The sequence below is a fragment of the Nelusetta ayraudi genome, unplaced genomic scaffold (assembly GCF_046127955.1).
Source record: "Nelusetta ayraudi isolate G7.1 ecotype Tasmania unplaced genomic scaffold, CSIRO-AGI_Nayr_v1 ptg000136l, whole genome shotgun sequence".
Lineage (NCBI taxonomy): Eukaryota > Metazoa > Chordata > Actinopteri > Tetraodontiformes > Monacanthidae > Nelusetta > Nelusetta ayraudi.
The window spans coordinates 5,776,776-5,795,743 of record NW_027466186.1 but is presented as its reverse complement, the minus strand read 5'-3'; the positions used below and the strand labels follow the sequence as shown (position 1 = coordinate 5,795,743).

Sequence of the window (18,968 nt, the reverse complement as noted above, 5' to 3'; positions counted from 1 at the left end):
AGGGCTTTTTACTTGACATGTCAGTTTAAATACCCTCTCGCAGGGGCCTGAAGTGACCAGTTTGCCTATGAACTAACAGGCAGTGACAGTTAACATAAAAGCCTAATCTCCCAACAATGCCGTCTCGGCCTCTTTTATTGTCCGTCTCCCTTATTAATTCGCCCATTAAGACGGCTTTAATTTGTATTCCCTATGATGTTAATTTACACACCTACTGCCAAAATTATTCCAAATCTTCCGCTAACAATGGATGCCAATCCCGGCCACCTCTACTAGTTAGTTTTAAGTGGCCACGTGTCGGGAGACAGACGGCCGATGACAGCCGAAATAAAAGGTCCCTGTCCCGCCACCACTGTAAATATGGATGTCCCGTGGTCTAAATTATTCTATGATTAACAGTGCATGGCAGCTCTCTGGCCATTTAAGTGTCCACGTGTCCGCACATAGACCGCTACTGACAGCCGTATAAAGGCACAGGTTGGTAACAATGGTGCCCAGGGCCCACTTCAGTGTCTCGCTCTTCCATACTCTCAGTGTGAAGGCTGATTAATTCTGATCTGTTATTGGAGTTTATCCATTATTAGGAGGTTAAATATGTGACCCTGCCATGCTAACGCTCAGGGGAGTATTTGTGCTCTGGCTGCCAGTGGCTGAATCTCTGGCAGCAGAGTTAGTGTTTTATGCGTGTGCGTGTGATTTCTTGACATTATGGTGCGTTTGGGAGCTCCCTCAGTGGAAACGTTGCAAGTAGATGCTGTGTTCCTTCGAGAGAGTTTGAAACCCTTACTAATCTGTTTTTGTTTGTTTTTAAATATTTCCACTCATGTCAGTTTCTAACTTCATTGGCATTTCAGTATTCACACCCTACGCTGATGAACACAAGCGCGCCCTTTGGTCTCTGACTACCTCCACCTCCTACAGCCCCACCTCCTCTTTTACGATTTCTCCTTCCTTTTGTGTTCCTGTTGATTCGGATTAAGAGCCGTTAATGCGAATCGGCAGTGCCAACTTTCAAAACGTGTCGCGATACATACGGAAAGAAATCCTTTGTGACGCCTTGATTTAAACCAACAGGATTCTCAGTCAAGCAGTGGATGGGGTCTAGGCTGATAGTCTCAGAATGAATCGGTGTGGAACTTATGTCTTTAAACGGGGTGAAAAATATGAATCTGAAAAAATGTTAAAGGGGGTTGCAAAATATATTTTTAGCAGATGTTAGAACCGGGTTGGGCCCGCCCGAGGAAAGTGTTTTTGTGGGAAGCGGAGAGAATAAATGAGAGGGAGCACAAAGATCTTAAAAAATAGTGGTGCGACCACTGTTTGGAGCATGTTGCTGATATCGTTCAGATAAAACTTGGGGCGAACATGTCAGACGTCAATGTTGCACACTTGGACAAGAAGGAGAAAATCAGGATTTATTATCCATAGTGAAAACTCTTATGGGCCCACACTAACACGTGCATCGATCATCAGACTGAAGATCTCACCAGTCGGAAAGACACTGGAAAAAAAATCTGTTTCCAGGTCACATTTGCTTCGGCACGGCTGCTTGGGGCTGCAGCGGCGGTTACATATGGCCGCCTCTAATGATGCCCTTGATTTCTGGCTCGCTAATAAGAGTCTGATATCTGGGTTCGCTCGTGGTGACCTACAAATACAGCCGCGTTTCTTTCCTGTTCCCTTTAAAGCTTCCATCAGACCTACAAATTATGTCAAACTGTTCCTTTAGACCACAATGTGTGCCCCCCACCCACTGACCTCTGTAATCTGTTTGGGGAGCAGAGCTACCGAAAGGGGTGTACACACACACACACACACACACACACACACACACATGCAGGGAGTAAAGTAGGAACACACCCACCTTCCCGCCTCGGCCTGGTTAAGTGACGACCCGGCGAGGCTCGATGGACGTCTGTGTGTAATGACGTCCTGAACCAGGACCTGCTCTGTAATTTAGACTCTCTGCTCTCCTCTCACAAAGCAGCGAGGAAATCAACCAATTACAGTGTGCGGCCTGTTCTGTCATTTCTTGGGCCAAATATGGTGTCTGTGTGTGTGTGTGTTTTTTTTTTTTTTTTTCTCTTTTTTTTTTTTCTGGCCATTCGAGTTTTGTGCAGCCAAGCGGCCGCACGAACACACGTGTGTGCGTGCACGCCGAACAGGTTCCTCCTCTGGAAGGCAGCAGCAGCAGCAGCAGCAGCAGGAGGGCTGAGCGGAACAAGTTAGCTGATTTATAATCACATGTCCCGTTCAAAGCCGTCGGTGTTTGGTTCTCGTGGACGGGCCGCGGTCGGCGCAGCTGTGTCAGAGGCGAGCCTCGCGCTCACGGAAACCGTGTTTGGTCGACGGTTTAGTTTTTTGAAGGAAGGGATCGTCTAAATACTTTCAATTCGCCCTTTTAAACTGTATACATCAGACGTGATTTTCCAGAGCATGGCTAAAAACAGATCTTGATAGACAGTCACATTCAAAGCCAGTAATATGACTAGTGCCCTTTTTTGGTCCCTGGTATGTCGTGGACGAGTTAGGTTAAACACTGCCTATTTTCACAATTCAGATTTACTACACCCGCGCTCCTGTTTTTGTAAGACTAAAAATAGACAGGGGGGCAGCGTCGCTGAATGTATCTTTGTCAGTGAAAAGCACAGTGCTGGACTCCTCGCAGGCCAGATGGGAGTTTAGCTTGGCTGGGTTAAGGCCTTGTGGAATTGATATCTAAAGGTTGTTTGTCCCACTTCCAAGACAGGAGGGCTTGAAGTCGGGTCACTGCTGAAAACACAGCAAAAAAAAAAAACACCTTTAAGAAGTCAAGTTTGTTGTTTTTAATTTCTCTTGATTAAACAGCTTAAGAGTCATTTTGGATTTTTAAGTAAATGTGATTAAAAAATTTTAAAGACCCCAAACTGTCAGTAGTCTCTAAAACCGTGGGATTTACAAGAGCCTCTTAATTGAATGCATGTTCCTGTGTCCAAAGTTTTTTTTCTGCAACAGTAAGCGGCAGTGGACTGGAGCCACTGAGACTGTGGGCCTTCTGAAACACACACACACACACACACACACACACACACACACACACACACACACACACACACACACACACACACACCTGCTTTTGCATTTGAAAGCTCTGGAATCAATTAAGTCGTTCATTACACACACATACACACACACACACACATATATATATGTGTATGTATATTTAATGTGATGTGTAGAACAATGTGTGCACAGTGAATGAAGAGGTGCGTATGTGTCGCTTGGGTGCCAGCTCTGGCTTTAAATAGAAAGGAATCTCTGTGCGCTGCTGGTATGTTTCTTCTGCCAGGCAGACAGACGCTCCCTCCCTCGGAGCTTCTGCTCCGCTCAGCAACAACAACACGGCTCTCATCAGGCAATATCACATCAAGTGTTTTGAGTGATGCATGAAGTCATCGTCCCCTCTCCCCAACAGCGTCTCGATCACTCTCGGCCCTCGCTTGAACGTGCGGTTGTTCATTTGATTTTTTTTTCTCTCTGTCTTTCTCAACCACGCGACTCTGCACACGAGATCTCCTGTGGAAAGTTCCGCTGTTGGCTCTAATCGTGTTTTCTTAGCCAGCGGATGACAACAAGTGTTTACTCACTTTGCGTTGCAGCAGATGGAAAAAATTCCACACGCTGGCGTTTTGTTTCTTCAAGTGCGCGTGACCGACGGGGTCGTCTCGTCTCGTCTCGTCTCGTCTCGGCGGCGCGGATCGTATATCACGCAGGCTTCAACGGCCCCTTTTGTCTTCAGACCTGCCATCTTATTCACGGGAGGTTTGTTGACTCTGAAGCGGTTGAGTCAGACTTTTACAGGTAGCCGGTCAGCCTGTTCGCCCACAGGACGAGTCTGTTGCTAATCAGCATTGGAAATAAGTCAGGCAGAAAGCTAGACTGGCTTTAAAGGTCCAGTGTGTAAAATTTATTTTTTTTTTTTAGGGCCCTGTCAGACAGGCTTCCTTAAGGAATGGCGGCGCAAATGCCAGCGAACTAGGAGCTTGACTCTCACTCTATGTATATTCTCATATATAATAATGAATAATAATACATTTTATTTGCTAGGCTGCCTTTCACGACACGCAAGGTCACCTTACAGAAACAAACAAACTACCAGAGATAAAATACAAAAAAGCATACAACAAAACACACAGCAGTAAAATACATTCAAATGTATTAAAAACAGAACTGTATATAAAAGCAGTGCAATTCTAATTCAGGTGGGATGGGCAAGTCTGAACAGATGAGTTTGGATTTGAACAGATTGACAGATGAAGTGTTGCAGAGGTCATGGGGGGGGGGGGGGGGGTGAATTCCAGAGTTGCGAGTTTGTGAGAAGCGTTCCAAAGGTTGGAAAACCATATTGCTTTTATTGTACGGCAAGTATAGACTTTTATTAATGTATTTATGGGCAGTATGTTAAGCTTTTACCAATTTACCAATTTAAAAATCATGAATCAAGCCAAATCACACACTGGACCTTTATGTTGGGCTACCAACAACACAGCATTACCAGCAAGTTTTCTTGCCCCTCACAGAACCTTCCCACAACTTTAGAGCATCGCCCGCTTTTTCAGCTTTGTTACGTCTTCCACCGAAATTTCAGACTTTAATTGTCTTTAAACAGTCGTCGCTGGATTGTTCCGTGGGCGTGAGGCGCAGTTTTCTGTTTCATAGCCGAGCCGTAGCGCAGATCCCTCGTTGATCCCTCCACTGACCTGTAAGTGAGGCAAACTCGGCGAAGGAGCCGCACCGCTGAGCTGGACACATTCCAGCAGTCGCTCGGTAATTACATACAGTGGACATTCCTCCCACAGCAGGCCGTGTTTAAGTTTAAACTGACACACAAGCGCGGTGCGCACAGGCACCACCGCACATGCATGAGAACCGTCAAGGTCTTTCGCACAAGCAACTGCACGCATGCGTTCAAATGGGGAGAAAGATGTTTTTTTCCAAAGCCTGAAGAACTGATTTGTTTTCCTTTTCTTCTCTTCCACCTTTTTTCTTTTCACTTGCATTTGGATTGAAGTGATCTTTGATCACACTCGTTCTCGCCTCAATAACTGCCACGACAAACACTATCACTCCCCCCCCCCACCCGCCCCCTTCTTTTCTTAACACTTCTTGTTCAAACATTCTACCATGATGCTGTTTAATAACTCGCTGATTGCAGCGTTGACTTTATTGCCTCCCTCTGTCCTCCCCCAGGGCGACGGTAGTTGCTGTGGCCACGTTCCTGGATGCCTTCCAGAAAGTGGCTGACCTGGCTACCAACTCTCGAGGTAGGAACACGCTGAAGTGCGCAGTCAGCTGATGGTTGTCTGGAGGGTTGAGGAGGAGGCAAAGGCTGACGAACCTTCGGCCAAACGCCTGACACTCTCACTTGCCTTGTTTACTGCTGCAGTTTGGAAGGGAGTGAGTTGAAATTCTCAGAGCTCAGTTCAGAGGTCTCACATCTCCCAAGCAGGAGACCGGATCAGCCAAAATATCGAATTTTCTTCAGTTGGTAAATATTATTACCAAAATCTTTCTGAAACAAAAAAGACACCGGTGCGTCTTGACTTATTACATTTAAAACAGTTGCCCCTCAGCAACATTGCAAAGAGAGCTCATCCCTCTGTTGCCTCGACTCCTCCAGCTCTTCTCCTCACTATAAAAAGCAACTGAGACACAGTGTGCTCATTCATCACCTCATTTAGTGCCGAGAGAAACAACGGAGAAGGAATTGAGCCAGAGAGGGAGAGACGGGCTGCTGCTCTGCGTGCTTTTAGTCACCCTCCTGACACAAAATAAATGTTTGTCTTCAAGGAGTTGCCTTCACTCCAACACAACACCCTTTACTTGTCGGTTCTGCACTGCTTGGACTTGACCTGACTTTTCTCGCGGAGGGTCGATACCCAAACTGAGCCCGACGGTACCAGACAGGTCGACTGCGGTCCGAACAAATATTCTGACCATAGATTCAGGTTCAGATCAGATTCAGACAAAATGCAGCGCCAAAATGAACAAATTCCTGTGCTCATCATCCCAACTCATTGCTTAGGCTTTGTGATTTACATGCATCTGTAGTAACGCCAGTAGGTGAGTGACACAAACAAACTTTGGTCTGGGTTGGGACCTAGAAAACAGAAAGACGGTCAGAGATGGGCGGGGCTTGCTGACAGCTCAGTCGGGTGAATGGCCTTTAAAGTGTGGAAAAGAAAGAGTGAGCTTGTTTTAGATCAGCGGTTTAGTGCAACTTATTCCATTAAAACTAAGCACAGCGGTGACTTTACAGCCTCATTTTACGTCTACTTTATCCTAACGTTTTTTTCAGTTTGATAGTAGTGAGAAGCTTTAACTTGGAGTGTATTTTTCTGTATCTTGAGAAGAAGAAAAAATATGGGTAGTGGGTTTTTTTCCTCCTGTGACTGAAGACCTTAACATTCACCTTCCCTGAGGGGCTCTGGTCAGGGTAACTCCGGTCATCGTTATTTTTCAGGGGTGGTTTTACATTATTATGCATTATGCACGATGCATCGAAGGTATTTATATTTTTTCGGAAACAGTGGTTCGCCCGGCGCCTACAACAAGCCTCATGTGTTCAGGTTATTCCTGTGACGCTGCTGCACATGATTGGAGACCTTCTCAGAAGAGAGCGAGTCTGGGAGGAAGGTTTTCTCATTACCATTATTACCATAACTTGTTCTACAGATACCAGCAATATGTGGTTTCCCACAATTTGTGGTGGGAAAGAGATATAAAGGGATGGATACATTTTTTGGTCAGGCACCACAACTGGCAGAAATACTGCGTACTATCATAAGATATAATTTACTGACAATTTTGTTTGGTCCCACTAAAGCACTGTGTTTTCTTGGGGGTGGGGGTGGGGAGGGGGGGGGGTATTCTTTTTCTCTTTAAGGGGCCTGTTCCAGTCGGGGGGCTTCCTAGGCTGGAAAGGCCTGTGTGTGGTGACTGCAGCTGTTTTGCAATGAGTCAAAGATACAGATGGAAAAACATGACTTTAGTTTAACTGTCATCACAACTAATGAATATGTCACTATTAAACAGTTTGCTTCACCGCTGTTATTGAAATAAACCACTTGAGTCATGCAGAGGATACCCTGTCTGCCCTCGGGGGAGTTATTTCTCTATACTGTAATGGTATCGTGTTGCTCTTCCATACAGCCAAAAACAAAATGGTGTGGTTTAAAGACCCTACAGCTGTGTGTGTGTGTGTGTGTGTGTGTGTGTGTGTGTGTGTGTGTGTGTGTGTGTGTGTGTGTGTGTGTGTGTGTGTGTGTGTGTGTGTGTGTGTGTGTGTGTGTGTAAACTTTGATCTTTCAGGCTATCTTTGTGGCGGTGCTATAGATCAGATCAAGCAAAAGCTAAAAGACATTTTCTCATTGCTCATTTTATTTAGCCACGGGCTGCTGGGGCTCCTTTCAGGCGGGACTACAAAGCTGCTGCCGCAGTGACAACCTGTGATGTCGAACAAAACACACACAGACCCAGTTCAACCAAACGCCAAGTTTGAAGCTTTTCTTTGAGTCTTGTCATTTCAAATATTTCAAATAGTGTGCTCAAATCAAATGTCATGGTTTTAATTTAGTTGATAGTTAGTTATTTAGTTATTAGTAATATTAAATTCAGCGTCCAGTTGAATAGGATTTAATACAGTTCAATGTAAGTTTTAAATCATCTCCAACTGTCAAATTTACGATCCATTTTGAACAGCAATAAAATGAAATTACCTGCCATTAATGATTTCATATCCGTGAACCTGCTGACACAAGGTAGACTTTCCCTCTCTCTCCCTCTCTCTCGCTGTCTCACACACACACACACACACACACACACACACACACACACACCCTCGCCCAGTTGCCGCTAACTTGAAACCAGAGCCCGCGAATCACGGCGCCGGAGGCTGACGTCTGATTGAAAGCAGCGTGACAGTCTTGAGTCAAACAGCGGCAGCGTTTCAATTTCATTTAAACTGACGAGATTAAAGCTGAAGGGTTTCAGCGTGTTTGGGATCAGGGCGGAGGTGGTGGCCTGACGAGCTGAGAGGTGTCTCTGCTGCGAGGACAAACCCTATCAGTCAATAAGGCGATCATCATTGGTGGGCTCATAATACTAATGATAAGTGTCTAATCTGTCTCAAGCTCGAGCCACAGACAGGCTGCACTATTGTACCGCAGTAGCTCTGCATTATCTTCTCAGATTCGGTAGAAAAACCCTTTGACCGACACGTGAGGTCGTTCCATCCAATTGTTTGATGTTCCGAGCTCAGTTTGAGAACGCTCTTCGTTCTTTCATTCTATTCTAGTCTAAAACAATAAAAGATAATCTCACCGATATATTATTCCCACAGTTTTTATTTTTAAATCCAAACAAAACAAGACATTTTTAAGACAAATTTATGTATTCTTGATCCTCAGTTTGCCCCTTTTAACTAGCAGCCAAAGCGAACCATCAGAATCCAAACTCCTCCTCCCGAAGACTCGAGAACTGCGCTGGCCACTTGGCAAGGAATGAGATGAATCTCTTTTGAATCTATGAAAAGAGAAAGCGATGAAGAGAATCGGCGGCAACGGCAGAGAAAAGGCCACCGAATAATCCTTTCTCTTGTTTCATCCAGCGCCAGTCCATTTGACTATGTAGATCCCCTCCTTTCTCTGCCTCGATTCTCAGTTTGTCATAGTTTCCTCGCTCATGTAAAGGACATTTGTGTCTGTTTCTTTGTGCCCTTGTGAGCTTTTTTTTTTTTTGTGTCAGCGTTGGTGTGTACGTGGTTGTGCTCGCATCAGCATCATCAGCTCTTCCGAGTCGCTGTAACGGTCTTCTCTTTTTCTTCTTTTAAAGGTCTAGTTTACCAAACACAATGTCTCACTGTAGCCACGGCGTGATTCAAAGCTCCAGAAAAAAGTTTCAAGTATTTTCTGGGTATGTGTATGTATATTTGAAATGGCATATTAATCCGCGGGGCTGTGTGAAAAGGTCTCGAGCCGAGTGTCGAATGTTCTGTTCGGACACGTCTGAGTCTTGCAGAGATTAAAGAGACACCTGCCACAAAGCCGGCGTGTAGGAGCCTGTCGCATCTGCGTGGACCTCCAATAATTATTAAGTCCTGCCAATGGGTTTTCACAGGCGATAATTACCCAAATCCCAGAGTCAACTACGGCCGTGTCGATGTTGCTCTCGCTCGGAATAAACAATCATTTAGAAACGAGTTGCTTGTGTACAGACAACTGCGCTGTTTACGTAGCGTTCTTTTCATTTCATGCACGACAAGCTCCGTAAAAACACCACTTACATGCGGAGTAAACAGTAAATTAGATTAAAAGAGATTAAAATATTTCAAAGGGAATATATATTTATGTTTATATAGATTTGTCTATTAAGTGGCGGCTTCTCTGTGAAATTTAAACATCAACGTCTTTGGGGCGTTTTGCCTGCCACAGTATCAACATCAAAATGCTCATAAAACTGTATTTTTATGCTGTATTTTTCCTCTGTTTTCTCGACTCCTCGTGTCCGACGTCTTGTTACGCTGACGTCCGTGTCCACTGTTCTATTGTTGAGCCTGTGTAAACACGGCAAACCAGTTCTCCGGCACTTCTGCCGTGTTTGGGTTCGTGCCAGCCTTTGTTATGATTACACTAATTTCTTTTATCCAAGTCATGTTTATTGGCTTGGTGTTTCACCCTCAACCCCCTTTGCAATGCTCTCCAGTATTGCAGTGGCCGGCCACCGTTTAAGGGCGGGGGAAAAAATAGAAGGATGGGGAAAAAGAAGTTGCGGTGAGCAGCAAAATCGAAGGTAAACATGAGTTCTGCTCCTGAGCTGGTGGCTCAAAGCAGCTGGGAATCTCCGTGTTTGGCTGCGGACTTTGTAAAAAATACGTCAGTGGATGTTGGTAGACGCAGAGAGGATGCCGTCGATTGAAGCCGGCAGATGAAAAGACGTCTTGGAGGAGCCGAGTGGATCATTTTAGGTTTTCGTTAATAGAATAATTCACCTGTAAAAGAGATTCGAGCGCATATTTCACGCGCTGCCAAGTTCCCTGTTGTGATGGAGCTGCTCTGCTCCATCTGCTTGAAATTCTCCCTGCTGCCGAGCTCGAACCCGTGACAGGCCGGCCCTCTTTATGACGGAGCGACTTGCTTTCAATACGTCTTTACGATGTTTCCGCCACCTGGAAGCGTCTTCCAAATTGCAGGTGTTGGCGCTCCTTGAGATATTCCTTTGTGAGGAGGATTTTTAAGATTCATATTAATATTATTTTTCAATAGAATCCTTCTTACACAACGAGGAAACAATTACCGAACTCGACAGTGGCGTGCTTCGTGCAGGTGCAGGTCAGACGTTTGTGTTAAGTGAGGGTGTAAATTACCTCCAAAGATTTACGTCCCTCTCCGCCCAGTCATCTGCTAATGCACTCGATCCCTCGTTGAATGCAGGCCAAAGCCGGCACGGGTGTTCCCTGTTATCCATGGCTGCCACTGTTACTGCCACATATCATAGATTCACTCTTTAACCGCCTTTTAATCAGACTTGGTGTTTGATCGACTGACAAGGTGGAAATGTGAAGTAGCTGGGCTCCATAAAGTCTGAATTGGAGAGAGTGTCGACTATTGTGGAGGCTTTAGGTTCTGCAGTCTATGAATCCAAATGAGTCCGAGTGGGTGTTTGCATGAGAGAGAGCGTCTGTCCTGGTTGTTCCTCAATGAGGCCTCTGTTCTTGCTGTCTTATCCCCCCCCCCTTTTTTTTTTCAGAGTGAATCTGGACCATATAATTACAGAGAACGCGCTCGCGACCAGCTCGTTCTGATTGAAGCGGGACGTGTTGCAATAGCGCCCAAATTAAAAACACAGCCGTTTCCATATGTCGCTGTATCTCTTTCTTTTCGTCGGTGCCACCCGAAACAAACCAAATCAGTTTGACGTGACATTTCCCGCAATTCCGTGACGTTGGGATTGCCGACGCCACTTCTAGATTGTGGATCTGCCCTCTTGTGTGGAAAGTGGACGTTCTGCTACTGGCAGATGTCAGTGCCATAAAATCCAGACCTCTCCTCCTCTTTGCTCCACTTAGTTCACGGCCTGGCTTTTGTTCCAGGGCAGCCCCCGCTCCTGAACCACCACCACCTCTGAAAGGGCTCCACTCCTTCCAGCCTTGCCAGGCACATTTCCTGCCCAACCCTAGACCCAGATCCCATCCCTGCGCTTCCGGCCCTCTGTGCCCCTCAATCAACTCTTTATTCCTTTCTGGCGACCCCGACCTCATCCTGGGAATCTTACACATCACTGGAAGCAGCAATTAAAAGCAGTTAATGGGTCAAACTCACTGACGGACCGATGAAGCCCCAACTAATTTGAGCTGCACAAGCATATGCACGGACGCCGTTTTTCAAGATTCTCCGGGAGATGCACGGCGATGCATTTGTTTTCAGGGTCAATGTTTCCCCCAGAGGGACCAATGAGGTTGAGAAAGTCGGTCAAACACCTTTTACATGCACCAAAACACAATAAAGCAGGCAGTGAATCCTCTTTATATGCTTGAATTAAGTGTGTTTCAATCAAAAACATTGGTTATTTTTATTTATTTAGAATAATTAGGTTCAGAGTTTTGGTTTACTGTCTCTCTTGCAGGTTTTTCTTCATCTGTGGTTAAAAAATTTTTTAATCCCCCTTGGATTTGTATTTATTTTCAGTGCATGTGAACACTAAGCAACACAGGAAAGGTTTTTAAACTCATCCAAAAGATGATTCATTGGGACCACGCCTGATCATCACATGATTTTTGTTTGTTTGTTTGCTCTTTCAAATTTCTCTTCTTTTTTTTTATTTTTTTCCGGTCCTTGCTGTCCTTGGCCCTGCGGGCATGAGCACTGTTTGCTCTCTGTTTTTGTTTAAACATAAACCCAGTTAGACTGGTAAGCTTTTGGATTTGGAACATCTTGCGTGCGTGCAACGTTAATGCAAAACACATTTATCTGTCCAATGAACTCGGGACTTTACTTGTCCGTCTGTGGTGGTTCCCAAGTTTGACGATGCCTCCCTGTGTATTATACAGATTTTGACCGTTTTCTTGATTTACTGCTCGGCAGAAACAGAGCGTTGGGGTTTCGTATCTGTGGGCAGGCAAAGTCAAACAGGCCTGCTTCGTGTCGGGACAAGACTTTCCTCCCAGCGCGCACCAATTCATTTACCTCCTCCGAGAGTCGCTCTGTGTGTGTCTTTCTTGTGTCACGAGTTAAGTGTGTGTTGTGGTGGTGTGTGCTATATTTAGGCTCCCCTCCCTCTCTGCGAGTTAACACTGGACACTTTAACGCCGGACCGTATCCCCTCAGCCCAGCCGTGACCCAGCACAGTCCGCTTTTGTACGCACTCAAAGCCTGGCAGTGGGATTGATGGAGACGGTGAAGCGCCGCCCCGCGAGGCCAAGAGTAAAATAATAATCACAAGTAGTCGGTGACGCGGGGAGAAAGATTTCACTGACCCAGCGAGAACTCCCTGTCCGGCAACATGAACTCTAAAGGAACTGTTTCTACTGGCGAGTACAGCGAAGACGGTGTCACAGTGTAATGCCGCTTCACCACTGTGTGATTTGGCTGATGAATGGGAAATCCCAACAAACTTTCCTAAACTCTTCAGATTTGAAAGAAAATCGTAATCGATTCAGTTGACCGCAACACGGTGGCTGCAGAGCATCGGCAGTGGCTGCAGAGCATCGGCAGTGGCTGCAGGTTAAACCTTGAAGGGAATCTCAACTGCAGTTATACACACTTGCAGTTTTAATTGCTACCTCATGGCCCACTCCCATAATGTTATAGACTTTTAGTGTGTTGCCGTCGCCTGAGGCCTTTTCCTGGCAAAGCCGGCTCTTTAAGTACACGTCCGAGGCCGCCCAGAGTTTCCTCTCTCCTTTCCCCTGGACCTCATGCACATTTCTCTCCCACTCTTTACCTATTATTGCCATCCCGAGCCCTCTTTTTGTCGTCCTCGTCCACCTCCTGCTTTAATACGCTGTTTGGGAGGCCAGGTGCACCGACAGCCGGCCTGTGACAGCGACACACAACAGTGAGCGCAGCCGCTTATCAGCTGGAGGTCTAAACAGCGTGTACACGCTCCCCTTCAAGGACGGCGAGGAAAACGGTATTAAGTAATAGTCACGCTCGCCGCTAAGTTCATGTGATTCCGCAATGGTGGCGTTACATAAACGTTTCAACGTCTGTGTTTTTCAACAACACACACACACACACACACACACACACACACACACACACACACACACACACACACACACCCGGACTGACTGAGCACAAACAGGCTGCTGCTGAACAACCACGCGCGCGCTCGCTCCGACTTTTTCATCAGTAGCCTCGGCACATTTGCACCGACGCTCAAAGATAAAAACCAGGTGCACCGTGGGACGCCGTCACTGGCGTGTCGCTGCACCGGCGAGCCATCTGCTGCAGCCGCACCGCCGAAGGTGAACCGGGACGCGTTTCACCTCACACGTTCCCAATCTGGTCGCGTTGAACTTATTCTGAAAAAGACAGGGTGACCTTATTCAGGACAGGCTGTCTTAAAGGAGCTTTAAGCGAATGTGTTGCACCAGTAGATGTTCGAGCTGCGCACGTACACAGTGTTCATGATCATTCTGGATGATTATATAATAAGTCTAAAAGAGCAAATAAATAGAATACTGAAAATTGAAGTTAAAAAAGAAAGAAAACACTTGTTTTGTGTATAACACTTGTCTTCATTTTTTGAGCTTAAAATTATTTTTCTCCTATTATTTGTTATTGTAAGAAAAAAACTATCTTAATGATAATATTGAATCCCAGTCTATTGAAGTCAAAGAGCCAGTGAGGTGACTCACAGACCGTTCAGTGTCCGGATTGTTCTCTTCCTTCCCATAGACACTTCATAAAACTCAGGATGAATGATGTGTTTGTCTGTGTGAGTGTGTGTAAGTGTGTGTGGTGTGTGTGTGTGTGCGTGGGCGGCTTGGCGGGCGGGCGAGCGAGCAGCTAGATGGATGTGGGGTGACAGGGGTGGAGAATGTCCCCTAACTCACTGCCGGGGAGCGTAAAGAGGTACATGCGCGCACAAGCATGCAAAGGCTTAGACGCACACATGGTCGATGTAATCTGTTGGTCATTATTGCAAACAAGGCGGTGTTGTGTTGAACTGACAAACAGTCCAGTCTCTCCTGCGGGTGTCTGGTTTGAATTATCGCCGCTATCTCCGGGACTTCGTGCAGGGAAAGGGAAAGCCGGGCGACACCCTCGCGTCGGAGCGGAGAAGTGTGGGGCAGCCAGATATTGCACATGTTTTTCTTCATGCAGGTTTAAAGTGCGAGATTAGGCTTTCATTGAATCATTCATGCTTTTCTGTCTCCAATCAATAAAAGTAGACATGCTTGGAAATTCATTTCGGGACTGCTTCCTCCCAACGATCAGTGTGGTTGCCTCCTGATACTAGTTAAAAATGACTGCACTGCTATTTTTCCCCTGCTACACCCATAATCACTTCTGGCGAGAAAAAACAAGTTTGGGGAGAACGAGTGAGAACGATTCAAAGGCCGTCCCTTCAGCTCGGCCGTACGAAAGCAGACTTTTGTGAAAATATCTCCGAAATGCTGCATCCAACAGCAGCCGTAATCCCCTAAACGCGGCGGTGACACTGCCAAACACTAAACGTCCTTTCGGGCCTCTCCAAGTGTGCACGAGAGCGTGTCTCAGAGGTCTTAAAATTCTTTTATGTTTCTAAGTGTACCCTCTCCGCCCTGCTTTCTTGAATTACCTGTTATTTCTGGGTGATTTACGCGCGCGTGTCGCAACGACGCCGTCTCTTGTGGGCAGTTTGCACAAGTTATGAGTTTTTATTTTCTTCCTATTTTATCTCGGAGGCCTTTCTAAACAGTGTTCCGCTGGAGGACTCCACTCCGCGTCTGTTCCTGTTCCTTCAAAAACAAAACGTCTCAGGCCCTTCCATCGAACGCAGTTGTGTGTCATCCTCCTTCCAAACTCAGTTCAGACCGCTCTGACTCAGATCTTGTTTATTGAGTGTACTGCAGCTACGGCTTCAGATATGAACCTCTGTCCCCATCGTCTCGTCAATGATTAACCCTGACATCAGACTTTCTGCACTCGACTCTGGCCTGCGCCGGTCTCAACTTGAATCCGAAACCTTTCGAGTCCTGTAAATACAGTCATGGTTGATCCATTTTGCAACGGTTTAGAGAATAGTTTTATATTACCAGCGGTGCATCCCCACGACTACTCGCTTTTGTATACCACAAATAAGGACGGCGTACTTAAGCATGAAAGCAGTGGATTAGTTGACTGCTAATGGTCCGAGTTAAGCTCCCCTCTGTCTCTGTGTCTGTGAACAGAGAGGAAGATTAGAGAAAGTGGGGCACCCCAGCCCGCAAAAAAGAGCAAGAGTGGGCTCCTGGGTAATCTATTCTGTGTCTCGTTCTCGCCGCTTATCTAATAATACGCTTAACACCACAGGGACCATGGTACCATACGGCCTTTTTTATTGTCGGGATAAATCATGTTTGCGCTTTAATCTGTCGCTGTTTGAACTTTCAGGATGACGCCGGCGAATCCGTCCCACTAAAGAGCAGCAGTCCGTTGTTCCCTTTTCATTCGTCGGAGTCACAAGCCAAACATTTTTAACCGGCATTTTGGTAGCTGGTCAATGTGAGGAAGGAAATTGAATATAGTTTTTCTTATACTGATATTGTGCAGACAGGAGAGCCAAATATTTGATCACTTGCAGGTGTTTTTTGTGTGTATCTCTTCTCTTAAAGGTGAATATCAGATGGGGACCAATATGATTCGGGTTTGCAGCTTTCAAAAGTGATTCTGCTAGGAAGCGATTCAATGTTAAAGTTGAAGTCCCAGTGATTGTCACATCCCGACGGATGCGAAATTTGTCCTTTGCATTTGACCCCATCATCCCCTGACAGAGCAGCAGCAGTGCCGCACTCGAGAATCATTGGATGATCTAAACCCCCCCCCCCCCCCCCCCGAGTCCAACCCTGAATGCCAAGCCAGGGGGGGCAACCATGGGTACCATTTTTTCAGTCTTGGGGATGAGCTGGCTGGGGATCGAACCCACAACTGCCCCATCTCAGGGCGAACACTCTACCATAACGCTGCTGTTGTTCAACACCTCAGCTTTTCCGACTTCCCAGGTACCTCGACTGCTAGTCATGAGCTTCTTGTCAAGACACCAAAACATTGAAATATCAGTTTGTCAGCACCTGACATGGCAGGCGCCTTTAGTTCCGATAACTGGCCGAAGGGAGGGGAAAATCTCTACGTCCCTTCGAGGCAGTTTTGAGAATTCCACCCGAAACGCTGTTTTTCCACCATGCACTTTCCCATGGGACATTCCGCGCTTGTCTCCGGCATTTATTTTTGTCTTCATACTGACCGTTCACTGAACTGGCTGACCGCTTACAGGCTGGATTAACTCGGGCACCACGTTAGCGCTGCGGTGCGGTGCGGCGCTGCATTCGCGGGGACATCAGAGGCCGGCGAGCGAGTGGGAGAAAGGGGGCTAAGCCGGCAATGAAGGGAGAACACGAAAGAGGGAAGAACTAAACAGGGTGCAGAAAGGGTAGCAGGGTCGAAAACTAGATCAGAGAGTGAGGGAGGGAGAAAGAGAGAGAGAGAGAGAGAGAGATCAGTTGAGAAGGAAAGAAGGGATACAGTAGAATGGGGGGTTGGTGGTCCTCAATGACCTACATTTGCATTGCAGTCGGCTCCCAGCGTGCTCACTCATGATGTAGCGCAGCTACAGTAGCGGAGAGCAGTGGGCATACATTTGCATATGAATGCTACCTGGAGATTCTATGCTGTCTGCTGATATTTATCCCGCCAGACCACCCGCATTCTTTTCTTCTTCCGTTCTGCTTTTTAAGTCTGAAGCTCTCAGCGCCGCGTGTCTCTGTCCCTCACTCACTCCTCACGTCGGAGACCCTCGGCCCGCCAGTTGGCGACGGCCAATAAGGCCACCTGTCCGTTTGGAATGAGGTCAGAGTGACTCCGTCCATCAAAAATCCTCCATCAAGTTCTATTGTGGTCGACCTTGTTTATTTTTGCTGTATGTGTCGGGATTACAGCCGTGCTGCTTGACCCTCATGCCTTTGGTCCCAGTGGTCCCAAGTTGAATTGAATTGACCTCCATCCAAAAAAAAAAAAGAAGAAGAAGCTTTGAGCAAATTTAACCTCATCATTTACTTTATTCCAACTGCACAGCCGAGAAATCCAATATCAACATTTTGCACACCACTTCTTGCCATTGTTCCGCTGTGTAATACAGGTCTTCAAACACTGACAGTGACTTTTGGGTGAAATTTCAGCGACTGTGTCCAGGACGATTCTCGGAACGCACCACACTGCGAGGGTAAATGGATGGGTGGCATTTCACAGAAAAGAACAATGCACTCTTGCAACGTTAATTGGTTCCAGTTCGTTGTTTTCCGCAATAAGTTGTGAAACGGCGCCGTAAGGGAGAACAGATACAGCGGGGAAGGGCAAGAGGAGAGAGGGGAGGATGTGAGCTTGCTGAATCAGTGTGTGTGCGTGTGTGTGTGGGTGTGGGTGTGGGTGTGTGTGTGTGTGTGTGTGTGTGTGCGCGCGCGCGCTTGTGTTATCTTTTCTTATTTATCTGCAGCCTCCAGCCCTCATTAGCATCTCCGCTGCAGAACCACACAGAGGTGACACGCCGCCTCTCTCAAACGACTCCTCTCTGTCATTAATGCCGCACTCTGCCCATTACCTTCAGCTGTTGTTCTCACAAATTTTCTCTGCAGTCTGATACCCCTGAACACACACACACACACACACACACACACACACACACACACACATACACACACAGGAGGCTGTCGTTAATTACCATTTTGTTGACACCAACGTAAACTGTTTTGATGGCACCAACAAAATAATGAGAGTATGTATTTCCCACATCCATGATCACCATTCAGCGTGCAGTGCCGCTGCATTGCAGTGGTACACTGACCCACATTCCCAAGTGCTGTTTACTGTTTTTGTCATCGCTCTCTCGCTCTCTCTCGCAGATTAGTGATATCAGTGGCCTCGACGCTGGTTGTTGTTGTTATTACGGCGGTTGATGGATTGCCTGGGATGGAAAATGGGCAGTTTTAATCTGCTTCTTCTTCTGTAAGGTGTGTTGTGCACGGTCTCGTCGTCACAATATCAGCCTCTGCAATGCACCGTATCACGCCGGAGCAACCGCTTGAGCTGTGGTTACTGATATTCAGCGACACCGTGTTTTCCCGCTGGGCACGGCAACGTGCACGCCGTCCCAGATGGCTGTGACCGATGGAGAGGTCGGTGACTGCGGTCAGTGGTGGACCGATTCGACACGCGTGTAGGTCAAGACGTGGGAAACAGTTGGAGGTTGAAGGAAGGATTGAATACATTTTAAGGAAAATGTTCTGTGTTCAGGTCATCAAAGAAGCTGAATCTTGGCTGGGAAAATGACAATAGTAGCGCTTGCAAAGGTCAGTATTGGTTCCCTGCTCTGGCGGCAGCTGTCAGGCAGCCTCAGCCAGACGGTCCGGAGCTTTGCTTTGCTTTGCTTTGCGTCAGCGCTATAGTTGCGCCGCCGCAGCAGGTGCTTGTGCGTTGTGCTCTCTCACATGTTTGCATGTGTCGGTGGCCCGCCACAGGCCGGACCTCTCGGATGCCGAGTAAAAAAAGGGGGAGGTAAAAGAGACGAGCGAGCTCTCTGTCAGCGGCGACGGATGATTGAGGAGGTGGTCTCGCTCCTCCAGCAGCCCCGGCCGACCGTCGCAGCTCGGGGCTATTCTAAGACCTTGACCTTAAAGTCCACGCAGATAGCTGCAGTCGTGGACTTCCCCTCACTTAACCCTTTAACGAGCACATTGTCGCTGCGGCCACTTT

At 46.9% G+C, this 18,968-nt stretch overlaps 1 protein-coding gene across 7 annotated transcripts in view; it reads left to right on the top strand.

Annotated features, from left to right (window-relative positions):
* The window catches only part of LOC142879323 (protein MTSS 1-like), a 46,813-nt gene that overhangs the window by 2,785 nt on the left and 25,060 nt on the right, over positions 1 to 18,968 (top strand). For all 7 annotated transcript variants that reach the window (XM_076012523.1, XM_076012519.1, XM_076012517.1 and 4 more), the window contains exon 3: positions 5,230 to 5,303. In XM_076012523.1, coding sequence (XP_075868638.1) covers positions 5,230 to 5,303 — 74 coding nt within the window. The remainder of the gene's footprint in view (positions 1 to 5,229; positions 5,304 to 18,968) is intronic.